The sequence below is a fragment of the Papio anubis genome, chromosome 12 (assembly GCF_008728515.1).
Source record: "Papio anubis isolate 15944 chromosome 12, Panubis1.0, whole genome shotgun sequence".
Classification (NCBI taxonomy): Eukaryota; Metazoa; Chordata; class Mammalia; order Primates; family Cercopithecidae; genus Papio; species Papio anubis.
This window is the reverse complement of record NC_044987.1, coordinates 107,003,043-107,017,110: the sequence shown is the minus strand read 5'-3', so window position 1 is coordinate 107,017,110 and position 14,068 is coordinate 107,003,043. Positions and strand designations below refer to the sequence as shown.

The 14,068-nt window shown below is 37.1% G+C and overlaps 1 protein-coding gene across 1 annotated transcript; it reads right to left on the bottom strand.

Annotated features, from left to right (window-relative positions):
• Positions 1 to 2,027: 2,027 nt before the first annotated feature.
• LOC101002886 (olfactory receptor 8K3) lies at positions 2,028 to 10,273 on the bottom strand. Its single transcript, XM_021925762.2, has one exon. It carries the CDS (start codon positions 3,319 to 3,321, stop codon positions 2,392 to 2,394), a length of 930 nt encoding a protein of 309 aa, XP_021781454.2. The 5' UTR covers positions 3,322 to 10,273; the 3' UTR covers positions 2,028 to 2,391.
• Between the last annotated feature and the right edge of the window lie 3,795 nt (positions 10,274 to 14,068).

The following is a 14,068-nucleotide window of genomic DNA, read 5'->3' as shown; positions in this document are numbered from 1 at the left end:
ATGCATTGTGTAATGATTACTAAAACAACATTAATTAGCACATCTTTTACCACCCATGGCTCACCCTGCGTGTGTGTGTGTGTTTGTGTATGTGTGGTGAAGACTCTTGCAATCTGCTTTCATAAATTTCAAGTAAAAAGTTCAGTATTATAAACTGCAATCACCATGTGGTACACTGGATCCACAAATGACGTTGAGACAAAATAGGGCCAGATGCAGTGGCTCACACACTTAATTCCAGCACTTTGGGAGGCTGAGGCAGGTGGATCACTTGAGGCTAGGGAGTTCAAGCCCAGACTGGCCAACGTGACAAACCCCCACCTCTTCTAAAAATACAGAATTAGCTGGGCATGGTGGCACATGCCTGTAGTCCTAGCTACTTGGGAGGATGAGGCACGATAATAATTGCTTGAACTCAGGAGGCAGAAGTTGCAGTGAGTTGAAATCACGCCACTGCACTCCAGCCTGGGCAACAGAGCCAGATCCTGTCTTAAAATAGAGAGTGAGAGAGTGACAATATAGAGCCAGGCATGGTGGCTCACACATGTAAGTCCCAGCACTTTGAGCTCAGGAGTTTGATACCAGCCTGGGCAATATGGCAAAACCCCATCTCCGTGAAAAATACAAAAACAGGCCGGGCATTGGTGGCTCATGGCTATAGTCCCAGTTATTTAGGAGGCTGAGGTGAGAGGATTGCTTGAGCGCAGGAATTTGATTCTGCAGTGAGCTATGGTTATGCCACTGCACTCCAAGCTGGCCAACAAAGGGAAATTCTATCTCTTAAAACACACACACAAAAATACAACAAAACTTGGTTCTAATACTTACTAATTTGGTGATCTCTGACAACTTACTTACCGTATCTAGGCTCTACTTGATTATTTGAAAAATGGAACTTTTAATAGAACCTACCTCACAGAGCTGTTGTGATGGCTAAATTGAGACATGTGGAATCTCTATATAATAGTGAGAGATCTTATTACCTGGTAATTTCTATGACCATCTTAAAGATTCAGTACACCAACAATATGGTAATGTTTATCCTCACATGACAATGTGGTATGCAATGTTTAATTTATTCCAATGAGATATATTCATTCATGTTTCTTTGGCTGCACATGGGATTTTATCTTACGATGGTGAACTAAGAAAATATTGTAGACTGATACTTTCAATAAAACATTAGGATTATTAAAAAGAATAAAGGAAATCAAAATGCATAAGAAAATGTAGGGAGTTAAGGAAAGCAATCATGTTCAAAAGGCAAGATTAACGATATCACTGCATACAGATCAGACCTCATTTGCATGGTGAAGGTCTGTAACTGTCAAAGGACATCTGTAACAGCCAGCAGATAGATACAGTATGGTGTAGTGCATTTTATTACTTTTATTTGCTTTGTACAAGTAGAACAACCAACTGATGCAATCAAACAGTGAAGTCAATAAAAATATAGTACATTCCATATAGTGCTTATTGACAAATTATGGATTGTCAACTCAGTGAGAAAGAGACTACAAAATTAATTCATCATAGAATGGTCCTCTTACTCAAAGATGTAAAAACAACTGGAACACAAATTTTAACCACAGTTTATTACTTTTTTAGATAAATAAGGGGAAATCCATGAAAAAAGGCAGTTATTAAGCAAGAACAACTAGAGAAAAAGACTAAACCTGAGACTTTCTATGGAAGTCTTCTGACCTTTAGCATAATTGATAATATCTACTTATGTAAAGAGAATAGGCTAACTGAAAATCAGCTGCTAATCAGAATTTACCAGTTATTGAGCTACAAAGTATGTTCAGTTAACAGACTTATATGTGCAAATAAAGGCATTGATAAGGAAACGGTGGAATCCTACTATTTGGAATAGTAATTATTTGAGCATAGTTGTAAGACTTAAAATCATCACATATCATGTAAACAACCAGTATTAAATGCAATGTCAAAATATACAAACAAATGTATGAAGGCTAAAACAGAAGGAAAGTGCTTATATACACGAAAACACACAAACAGAAACACACACTCTGCAAATATTACTCCAAAGCGGATAGAAACATTAGAATCCTTGTCATTCCCTTCTCTAATGACCACTGTTTCCTACTCCTACCTAGCATACTAGCTTTCCTTGTCTCCTTTTTCTTTGTATCCATCATGCATATTCTACTGTTGAATAAAATGGACTTATTATAAATTCAATTCATTTATCGATCAAAGAAGGCAAATATTTCTACTGTTTTATGTATAGCAATTAGAAAAGCCTATCATGTATTAAACATATGTAAATATATGTTGAATCAGTTATGCTAGTTACATCTTCTGGAAGTATACAGAGCAAAAATTGATGCCCATAACCTAATTTATAGGAATCATATTGTACAAACTTTAAAGAAAAACATTATTCCATGTCCTCCATAGGGCATATTTTACATCTTTGTTTCTTAAACTATAGATCAAAGGATTCAACATGGGAATAACCAAGGTGTAAAATATGGAAGCCACTTTATCAGTGTCAAAGGAATGACTGGACTTGGGCTGCACGTACATGAAAAGCAAAGTCCCGTAGAACACTATGACCACTGTCAGGTGGGCTCCACAGGTAGAAAAAGCCTTTTGTCTGCCAGCAGAATTCATCCTGAGAATGGCTACAAGGATGAGCAGGTAAGATACAAGAACTATCAGAAGAGATGAAATCAAATCGATAGCTGCGAAGATCAGAATTATCAATTCAATTTCATGTGTATTTGAGCAGAGCAAAGGTAATAAGGGGAGACTGTCACAATAGAAATGTCTAATGACATTGCAGCCACAGAAGGATAAAGTAAAAATCTTTATGGTGACTAGAAGAGAAATGAATGTGCAGTAGAGATAAGGGATTGCCACCAGCACCTGACATACCTTTTGTGACATGATTACTGTGTATAGCAGAGGGTTACAGATGGCCACATAGCGGTCGTAGGACATCGCTGAGAGAATAAAAAGTTCACTACCAATGAACACAAGAAAGCAAGCTAGCTGTGTTGCACAAAAATAATAAGAAATTGTATTCTTATCCACAACAAAATTTACTAACATTTTGGGTCCTACAGTTGTTGAATAACCAAGATCCACGAGAGCTAGATGTCTGAGAAAAAAGTACATAGGGGTTTGCAGCCTGGAGTCCAACTTAGTGAGGACGATCATACCCAAATTGCCCATCACTGAGATCACATAGATCATGAGGAACAATGCAAATAATGGTGCCTGCAGCTCAGCGATATTTGTGATTCCCATAAGAATGAATTCATTCACCGTTGTTAGATTGGGTTGTTCCATCCAGGTTCATCAAAAAACCTATTCTGACAGAGACATCAGCATAGTCAATAGATTTCCTCTATCATCACCTGAGAACATTTTTAGTATGCAAAGCTAACATAAGATACATCTAAATTTCACAATTTGTGACATTTGAAAACAAAGGTACCTCTCACAAATAAAAACATGTTTAAATATAATTCAAGAAACGGATAAGACAGATCAGTTTTCAGTTGGTTTTGATTTTACTCACCCGAAAACATTTTCCCATGTCTAGAGACATTTTATTAATCACAATTTGGAGGTGGGCCACTGTTGCATCTAAAGGTTAGAAGCCAGTAAGCTGCTAAACATTCTACTAGAATCAATACTCAGCCTATCGCAATACCCAACCCCAAATATCAATAGTGCTAAGGTTGAGAAACTCCGATGAGATACATGGATAGATGATAGATCATAGATCGTAGGTAGGTAGATAGATAGATAATGGATAGATATGGTTCTGTTCACCCATAATCTATGAGAGAGAAAGATACAGATATTCATGTATGTATAGATATATAAAGAAAATTTTTAAAGTTAAAAATATTGTTAATACTGTGGATACCTGATATATTTACAATTATTGTACTATGTTTTTAGAGTTTGGTCATATTTATAGATTACTATTATGACATAATACAATTTTAGTTATGCAAAAAATTTGTCAGATTCCAAAAATGCATAAAACCACCTGCTTCAAAACATCATCCTGTGAATACCCGTATCTCTTCGGGTGGTACAGCCAAGACTTTAATAGAGTTGACAGATATTTAGGCATATGAGTAAGAGCAGCATAACAGATGACAGTGGCAATTATTTGTATTTACAAAGCAAAAAATATCAGGAAGTATATGGATATAGATATATTCTACACTGTATCTTAATTCATGTCATATTTGAAAGGCTATGTTAGGCAAATAGTGTAAGTTACCTAAAACTGTTTGTTCTTATATCCAGAACCAACATGTCATTGTGGAATTGTTGGGGAAGGATGACTGAAGATTAAGTGATTCAATATGTCTTTGCTGCCTAGAAGCAGTTCTAAAATACCAAGTACATTGTGAGTTTTCTTCTTGTTGTTATTGTGACAGTGCCTTACTTGAAAGAGGTTTTTTTACACATGTACACGTACATTATTCTGACTGTGAATTAACATCTTTGTTAGGACCATAATGATGCCTAGGGGAGTTACAGGTCAAGTAGGATGTAATGCTTGCAACTTAGGGCAGTTCTTCTCCCCTCCCCCAATTCATATTCATGACTAAACTTGGTTAATCGGTATGCTATTGTTTTGGATTACTTATCTGTTTTTCACAACGAATTTAATAACATTTTAGATTGTTTATATAAATTTTATTAAAACATTAATCTTCCCACAGTTTAACCTCAATATAATTGAGAAATGCTAACTTGAATGTGAAGGTTAAGTTTAGTTTTATCGTACAAAATCTTAGGGGAGTTTGAGGAAATCTGAACAAATTGGGAGAAAATGTGGTCCTTCATATTGGTTTGTATAACGAAGATTAGTAAAAGCTCCTTTTTGGATAAAAGGATACTATAGATTAAAGAAATGATTAAAAGTCACTTTGTTACACAGTAACATAGAGACAAAATAAATACACCAAACATGAGATATATGTGGATTTCTGGCTGTTAAAAATTTTCTGGACATGCAAGCCACAGAAACTAGGAAATAAGGTATAACACATAATGCAAATAAACATGTATAATTGAATAAACATATATCTAAATATCCCCCAATAACCCACAGATGGATATGGAGGGCATGATAACCTAAGATAATTATTATTGGTTAAAAAAATTCTAAGCCCCAATGCTTTTTGAAAAAAAAAGAAAGAAAATAGTGTTTACAATGAAAATTATAGTGACAGCAATCTCAGAGTGAGCTATGAAAAAATAAAGACATGCAATTGTGTTACATTGAATATGAAGATTACATATTATTTGAACTTAATTTTCTTAATAAAATTATGACCTCCTCCTATCCTACCCTGACTCAATGAACACACCTTTCTCATATTAGATATATGGTAATGTGTGGCAGTAGATAGAAAAGTTAAATATCTTTAGTAAATACGATGATAAGCAACATAAATCCTGTATTTTGTTTGCTTGTTTTGTACAGTTTGGCAATTTAGAAAGGCAAAAAAATAATATCATTGATAAGTACCTGTTTTCTTGTTAGGTAAGGAAATCTAAATGAGCTTCCTCTCACCATCTTTGGAATTCTGTGGAAAACCCAGATTGCTTTTTCATATTTTGCTGTCTTTGTTGAATATCAATGGCATTTTTAAAGCTACAATATTTGAGAAAATAATATCTGCTTTGGTCAACTCTTGGTGGAAATTGAAGTACTTTCTGAAAATTGTATTTTTCCCTAAAACTCGGTACGTAATAGTCTCCTAATTTTATTTTCTTATATTTTTAAATGTTTTTTTCTGTGCCTATGATTACCCAAAAAGTCTCATAATTTTTAATAATGCTTTTCACATCCGAATGTAAGGTAGAAAACTCCCTTTTTGTCTCATGAAGAAGTGAGAAAAGAATCATATCTACACATTTATTTAAATAATTATCCACTGTTAAATTATTGTTAAGGAGTCTAAGAGCCTAGAGCATCTAAATAACAAGTATTTGGAAGGACATGAATATGACTAACTAAATAGTTGCAGTTTCTCCATTCTTTCATTAAAAATATATTTATCTCCTTGTCATTGTGCTTTATTTTCTCCACGTTTTGGCCTCAATTAGAAATATTTTATGTAAAATATATACTTTAGAAAAAATATAATCTTTCAAAGATGCTTATGAGCATTCAGCCTGTGAAACCATGTAAAACAGTTAAAAATTATATGAAAAATGGAGCACTGTTATTTCTGCTTAGGCATTATTGGATAACAGAAATCCTGGAGAAATGAATCAGAAATTGTCACACTTTACTATGGTTATGTCATCAAATTAAAGTGGTAGTTTTCCAATGTCACTGAAGCATTGTTGATATCTGTAACATGGCACCAAAAGAAACATTCTTACCTTTTTTTTTTTTGGTTTGTTACCTGTAATGAAGCCTCTGTCTTGACTCCTCCATGTGTCTCTCACATGGCACAGTGAGAACAATTTATGCATTTTTTAATCTTTTGAGACTCTCCCTGAGGAGATGGCAGGCAATTTGTTGATAATTCCTAAAGCATTTGAGAGCGTAACAAAATGTTTCGAGGCTGTCCACTAGTTGTAGAAGACAATTTTTATTCATTAGTGTATCAGAGTTCTCCAGAAAAACAGAGCCAAGAGGATATAGTTAGATGAGCGATGGATGGATGGATGGATGGATGGATAGATAGATATTTATTATGAATTGTTTTATGCAATTATGTAGGCTGAGGATTCCTGTGACTTTTTTTTTATCTGCAAGCTCCAAGAAAGCTGGTGGTATAGATTCAGTTCAAACTTGAAATATTGGGAGCCAGGGGAGCCAACAGTGTAGGTCATAGTCTGAATCAGAAGGCTCTAGAATCTGGGACGTCAATGTCTGATGCAGGAAGTGAAGGATGTCCTAGCTTAAGCAGGGAGTGAACTCGCCCTTCCTCTGTCTTTTTGTTCTATTCAAGGCCTCGATTGATGGCACTGATACCCACCTATATTGGTGAGGATGATCATTACTCTGTCTACCAATTCTAGTCTCTTCCAGAAGCATCCTCACAGCACACCCAGAAATAATGTTTGCCAGCTATCTGGGCATCATATAGCCTAGTTAAGTCAACACCTTAACCATCATTACTCCACCCCTTGTTGACTTGGCAAACATAAACATGTACTTAAACCATACTTGGTCTCTGTAAACATAGACAATAACAAGGTCATAGTTGTGCTTTAGATGACACAACTATCTTGCATATAAGTAAAAACTCACTAATCCCTTATTCCAAACAGGAAATATATTCTTTGAGTGATATTGAACGTCTCCTGGTTTTCTCAGAGTAAAATTCTACAATGTAAAACTAACAATATTTAAATACTGATGTGAAGTCCATATATCTTATTTATATAAGGTAATAAAGATGGAATAAAGCATCTTTACTTAATAAATACACACACTTATTTACAATAAAATTAGGATGGAATTATCATTACAATTACAGCCCTCATTTCTGAACTGACCACATGATTATAGCTGGTATTTGTAACTGTCTTCTTCTTCTTTCCATACTGTATTCCCTTTGTCTTTAGCAAGTACCTTAGCTGGCCATAGCTTTTTTTTTTTTCCCTTGTGAAGTGGCCCAAACCTTTATTCCTGAAGAGTTTAAGCCATTAGTAGTTCTGGCTAGTTCAGGCTATTACAGTGTTCCTTTTATTATTACAGTTTTTCTTATTAATAAGAGATGTCCTAAGGAATGTCCCATATTCCTGGCTTATTCTTCCTTGTACTGTGAAGTAATAGCCCAATTTACCCTGGAAAGTCAGGATCAAGTATGATAACTTCCTGTTTTGTCTATTGATTCAGTTGCATGAGGAGCTCAAAATGGCTGGGTAAGAGTCTTAACTTCCAATTCAATAGAATTATTGCTATGTCTTTAGATGGAAGCATTCATTCCTCTGTGACTAAAACCTGTAGGTCAGTAAAGCTTAAAGTCAATGAAGCAGGAAACAAATTTTGACAGTGGGTCACTAGGGTTAATAGTGGTGTCACTCACAATTCCGTCTCTTCATTCCTAGGCTCCTAGATCCAGTCTACGGCAAAAAACAGCGCAATATACTGGAGACTAATTCAAAGTATATATAGCTTTCTTGGGAACCTTTCCCCAGCTATTCAAGTTATTGCCATGTAGCTGGATTGTAATTAAAATTTCAAAGCCAGTTTCTTTAGGATGATGGGCAGCATGGTAAGACAGACTAGTGAATTCCATGATCATGGGCTCTTTGCTGCACTTCTTTACCTGTGAAGTGGGTTTCTTGATTATATGTAATGCCATGTGGAATATCATGACTCTGCATAAGGCATTCTATAACTTGGAAGGTAGTTTTGGCAGAATTGCTTGCAGAGAGGGATAATCTGTATCCAGAGTAAGTATACATTGCAGTAAGAACAAAATTCTGCTCTTAAATGTTGGAAACAGTCCAATGTAACCAAACTCCTGCCAGGGAGCTGGCTGCTCCCACTGGGTAATGGTGTCGTATTAGTCGCTCTGTGTAATTCTCCGCTGTTGGCAGATTGGACACTCAGCAGTGACTATGGCCAGGTTGACCCTCATGAGCCGAAGTCCATGTTTCTGTGAGATCACACGTAACCTACATCCCTGCCACCATATCCACTTTGTTTGTGAGCCCACTGGGTGATGACAGGGTGCCTGAGGAAAGAGGCTGACTAGCATCCACAGAATGTGTCATACTATTGACCGGAACATTATAGTCCTCCTCTGCTGAGGTCACCTTTTGGTGAGCATTCCCCTGGGACACCAATATCTTTGCATTTTTTGCTCATTCAGAGAGTTCTAGTCATACTTCTTCCCTAAATTTCTTTGTCATTATTTTTCAATCATGTCCTCTCCACGTTTTTTTACTGTCTAGCCACACCACTTGCCACAGCCCCTGAATCCATATATAATCATGATTATCACATGTCTGGTCTCTCATGATGACCTTCTAAGCAAAGTGCATGAGCAGGTGCACCGCCCAAAGTCGTGCCCAGAGAGAGTATTTCCCTTTACTTCTGTCCATCAGGAATGTCCCAGAAAAGGCCTGTAGTGCTACAGTTGCCCACTTTCGGGATGGTGCCTGCATATGATGCAGAACTATCTTTAAACGGGACTGCAGTCTTCTCTTTCTTTGTCAACTGACTATAAGAAACTCTAAGGACATGGGTGGAGACTGGGAGACAGAAGATAGTGTAAGAGGAGTGGGGACCATGTGCATCGGGCTGCTACTTCATGTAACTTACTTGTGCCTCAGGGCCTGTTCAGTCCTGAACATCATATACAGTCGTCCCTTTTATACCTATTTTTTGCTTTTTATGGTTTCAGTTACCTGCATTCAACTGTGTTCCACAAATGTTAAAGAGAATTTCCAGAAACAAACAACTCATACCTTGTAAATTACATGTCATTCAATATAGCATAATAAATTCTCACACTTTTTCACTTTATCTTACCTAGGACATGAATCATTTTTTTGTCCAATTATCCACAGTGTATACCTTCCCTGTCTGTTCCACTTAGTAGCCATCTTGGTTATCAGAGGACTGTCACAGTATAGCAGTAACTGTGTTAGATAACCCTTATTTTACTTAATGATGTCTGATACTGCAATAGTCATGATGCTGGCAATTCAGACATGTCAAAGAGAAGGCATAAAGTGCTTCCTTTCTTTCAGTGTAAAGATGAAAGGAAAAAAAAAATCTTATGCTGAGGTTGCTAAGAGCTGCAGTGAGAACAAATCTATTTGTAAAATTATGAAGATGGGGAAATGGACTGTGTATGTCCGACTTTATGGCTGAGTCAGAAACCATGCAGTTTGTGATGTGTCACTAGTGAAGACTTCAGTTTCTAAGGCCTAATAGTAGGCCAAGAGATTTTTAAAAAATTTATTTGTTTGTTTGTTACCTATTTTTTACACTTGCTTAAATTTGCATTTGTACCACAGAGAACTCTTGATTAAAATATTGCATCTATAGTGCAGGCTCACAGAAAAAAACATTGTATATACAAGGCAGGCCCATCCACAGTGGTTTCCTCAAAAAGGTGACAGAGTGGAGATGGTTTTCAACATTGTCCTATTACTTTATTTAAGAATTTTACATGGAATAAAATAATGCATAAAGGAGAGGTGTTGCTTTTTTATTCATTTATGTTGTTCCTTTTTATTTCATCAGGGAAAAAATTTTATTTTTTTATTCTTCAAATACCAAATGGATATAATTACCCCTACTATGTACCTATAAAAATAAAAATAGTATTTATAACACAGTAAATGTGTTAGTATTAATAAATTTTAATTTTTATTTAATGTGACTTACCATCATATCTGTTTATAAATTTAGATTTTTTTCTTAATTACATATTGCACCATTTCATTTGTTCTGTTTAACCCTCAACCAAATTTTTCTTTTCTGTCTTGACATAAACTCTGTTTTATTAATATATATGTCCTATATTATTGTGTTCCTGTGAACACGTAAAATTTGTGTGTGTGTGTATTTACCATGCATGTTTGTTGTGTTATAATTTCATTGCTGTATTTGTCACTTTTTATTTGTGATGTATCAATATTGTAACTTACATTTGTGTTTCTTTTTGCATTATGTACCTGCATTATATTATGTATAATTATATAACTATGATACATGTCTGATAATTTTACCTTGTTTATTTTTTGTTCAAGGCAAGCCTATCCATAAAAACCAGCAACTTCCATCTTAAAGGCCGGGGGTAGGGGGTAATTAGATTTGGAGTAAATGGTAGAAAATCCATGCATGGTAGTGAATGCAACTCTTTTAACCTCAGGTTATGGTCATAGCTGAGGTAAGTAGCAGAAGGGGAGGGGTAGCCAGAAATTTAAAGTTCCTGGAAAGGAGATGCCAACTGAGGGATTTGATAAAAATTCCAATATCCTACACATCACCAGCTGTCTGAAAATCTATATGCACATAATGGAGACTTTAGAGTACTCAGAAGAAAGTAAATGCTGGGGTATACTTGAACACTAATACAGATTAATATGCTCCCCAAACCAGGCACAGGTCAGCAAGCAGAGGGTGCAGGCCTTATGAAATCAAAATTTTAGAACAACTTTGACCACTAACCTGGAAGACAAAGAGGTAACTCTTAGAAAGTCGACCTAAAAGTTAATAATGCAAAGGAAATACTGAGCAGAGAAATTAGTGGCCAAATTCTGCATATTAATTCTAAATAAGGTATTTTATAACAAAGAAACAAAAACACACACAGCAACAGAGAAATCATAGAGGGAAAAAATAAAATAAAATTTTAGAGGTGCTAAAATATATTACAAAATTTCCAGTTCTCAATGCAAATCTATGAGTCATGAAACACAGAAAGAGGAAATAATGATCTATACTTGCATATGATAGGTAGTCTATAAGCACTGCCTATGACTGGACACAGATGTTGGATTTAGCAGACTCATATTTCAAAGAAACCGTAACTAGTATTTCAAAGAATCAGAAACATGTTTATAGTACTTGAGAAAATAAATCCACAAAAAGTGAATATCAATAAAGAAATTAAATCTATTGAAAATAGATTTTAGAGTTGAGTATGGAAGTAATATATTAAGAAAAATTTTCCTCATGGTTCAGTGTATAATATGCAATTGGTAGAGCTTCTTAAAAGAACAGATATTCAGCTGTCAAACCCAGAGGCTCAAACCATGCCTGACTTGAGGCTCTGCAAAAGGAGAAAGGGAAGTCTTCAGCAGAACTGTAAGCTGCCTGAGCATTTGTTTTAGTCCATTTAGGCTTCTATAACAGAATACCTAAGAGTGGATAACTTATAATAAAGAACAAAAATTTGTTTCCTCACAGTTCTACAAGTTAGAATTTTCAGAAAAGAGTACTGTAGAAAATGAATCACTTACCAAAGGAGAAAATCAAAACATTTTTTTCCCTGAAAATCTGGAGTTAAAAAACAATAACTGAAATGAAAAATTTACTTGTTAGATGCAACAGAAGATTGAGACGGCAGAATTAAGAATCAACCAACTTAAGAGGTAAATAGACATTATCCATTATAAATAAAATAGTAGAAAAGGTCACCAAAAAATCAAGAAATCCTTGGACACTTGTAGTACCACTATTATGTTTATTAATAGAGTCAGAGTAGCAGCAAAAGTTAAGAAAAAAAGGATAAAAATATTTCAAAAACTTCTGTAATTAGAGAAATATCAGTGATATGCAGATGTAGGAGACTAAACCAAACTTAAATTTGATAAACACAAAAAGATTCTCACAGACACATAATAGTCAACTTTTTGGTAGCAAAAAGGTAAACAATGTATTTAAGATATCAATATAGAGGGGGAGCCAAGATGGTTGAGTGGACACAGCCAGAAAGAATGTTTCCCAGTTCCTGAGACATTGGGAAGACTGGCACACTCTGAACATATCTTCAGAGAGAAGGGATTGAAAGTGGACAATGGGAAGGTGCAGACACTGGGCTAAGGTAGAAAGCTGAGAACCCTACACAGGACTGCTGAGGACTAGGACCCGCTCCTGGACCCCACTGACTCCTGGTTGAATGGGTGAGTTGAATAGACAGAACAACCTGCTTTATCCATGGGTCTCCAGAATCCTAGTGGCAGTAGAACCAATGATCCCCCATGGATACTTGAACAGGCAGGAATTGCTGCCTAGAAAACTAATGGGGGCAGGACTCCGGATTTTACAGAGCACAGAGGGTTTCATGCAGCAAGAGCTTCAGTGGAGCATGGCCAGGGATACCCATTCCCCAAGGATCACCAAGCTCCTCTAGGAGGCTTTAGCCTTTAGGGGACTTATGGACCTGGACAAAACAGGGAGATCTTATCTGTGTAATGGGGACAGCCTTATCTGAGTGCCACCCTGTCTCCCAGCCTTTCCTGGGGCTCCCGCCTGGCTGTCCCCACTTGCAGCACAGCCTCCAATACCCAATCAGGGTGCTTTCTGGGGGCCCTCATCATAGCTGCTCTGCAGGCAGGCCACACATAACTAATGAAGAGGTCTAGCAGACTGGACCCCGCCGACATGAGCAGCCCATACACAACCATCGCCTGCTGCTTTGCTAACACACACAGCCCCCATGGAAGTCCCACTACAACTTGACTAGCATGTGCATATGGGCTGATCTTGCTCCCCTCCTCTGATGGCGCATATGTGCACATGTACCCCACCATCCTACTGCCAGCATGAGTATACCCCACTGTCCTATCCACCCCTGCTGGCATGCTGCCCCCACTGAGGCACTGGCAGCCAGCCATGTTATCACTACTGTAGCCAGTGCAAGTGTGTGTACAGACACTGGAACCATCTCCCCAACCTGCACTAAACCACTGTCACCACCAATGCCACCAACACAAATGTGTGCGTAGATGCTGGTGAATCCATCACTACCCTTCCAATGCATGGGCACCACACCATGACCCTGCAGCTGCTGGTACATACATGTGAGCATGGATCACAAACCCCCACCTTTACAAAGTGCTTTGGCTGACACCCCTCATCACAGTTTTGGGGCCAGTGGACTGGGGAACACCTTGACCCCTTCAGCACAGCAGGTTTCTAACCTAAAGGAGTCAGAGAACAAAGTCAGTGGCACAATACAAACCCTCACAATTAGAGCACACAGCCTAGGAGTGATGAGCTGAGCTCATCTTCCAGAGTCAGAGCCAGCTGGCTGAACTCATAAGAAAATCAAACATCCCAGGGCATCAAAGATTATTAAAAAGAAAACAAAAGTCCAAAGGGCAGTAACTTCAAAGATTAAAGGAACATCAGGCCACAAAGATGAAAAAAGAAGGAGAAAAGAATTCTGGCAACTAAAAAAGCCAGAACGGGCCGGGCACAGTGGCTTACATCTGGAATTCTAGCACTTTGGGAGTCTGAGGCAGGTTGGAACACCTGAGTTCAGGAGTTTGAGACCAGCATGGCAAACATGGCGAAACCTCATCTCTACTAAAACTACAAAAATTAGCTGGGCGTGGTGGCACGTGCCTGTAA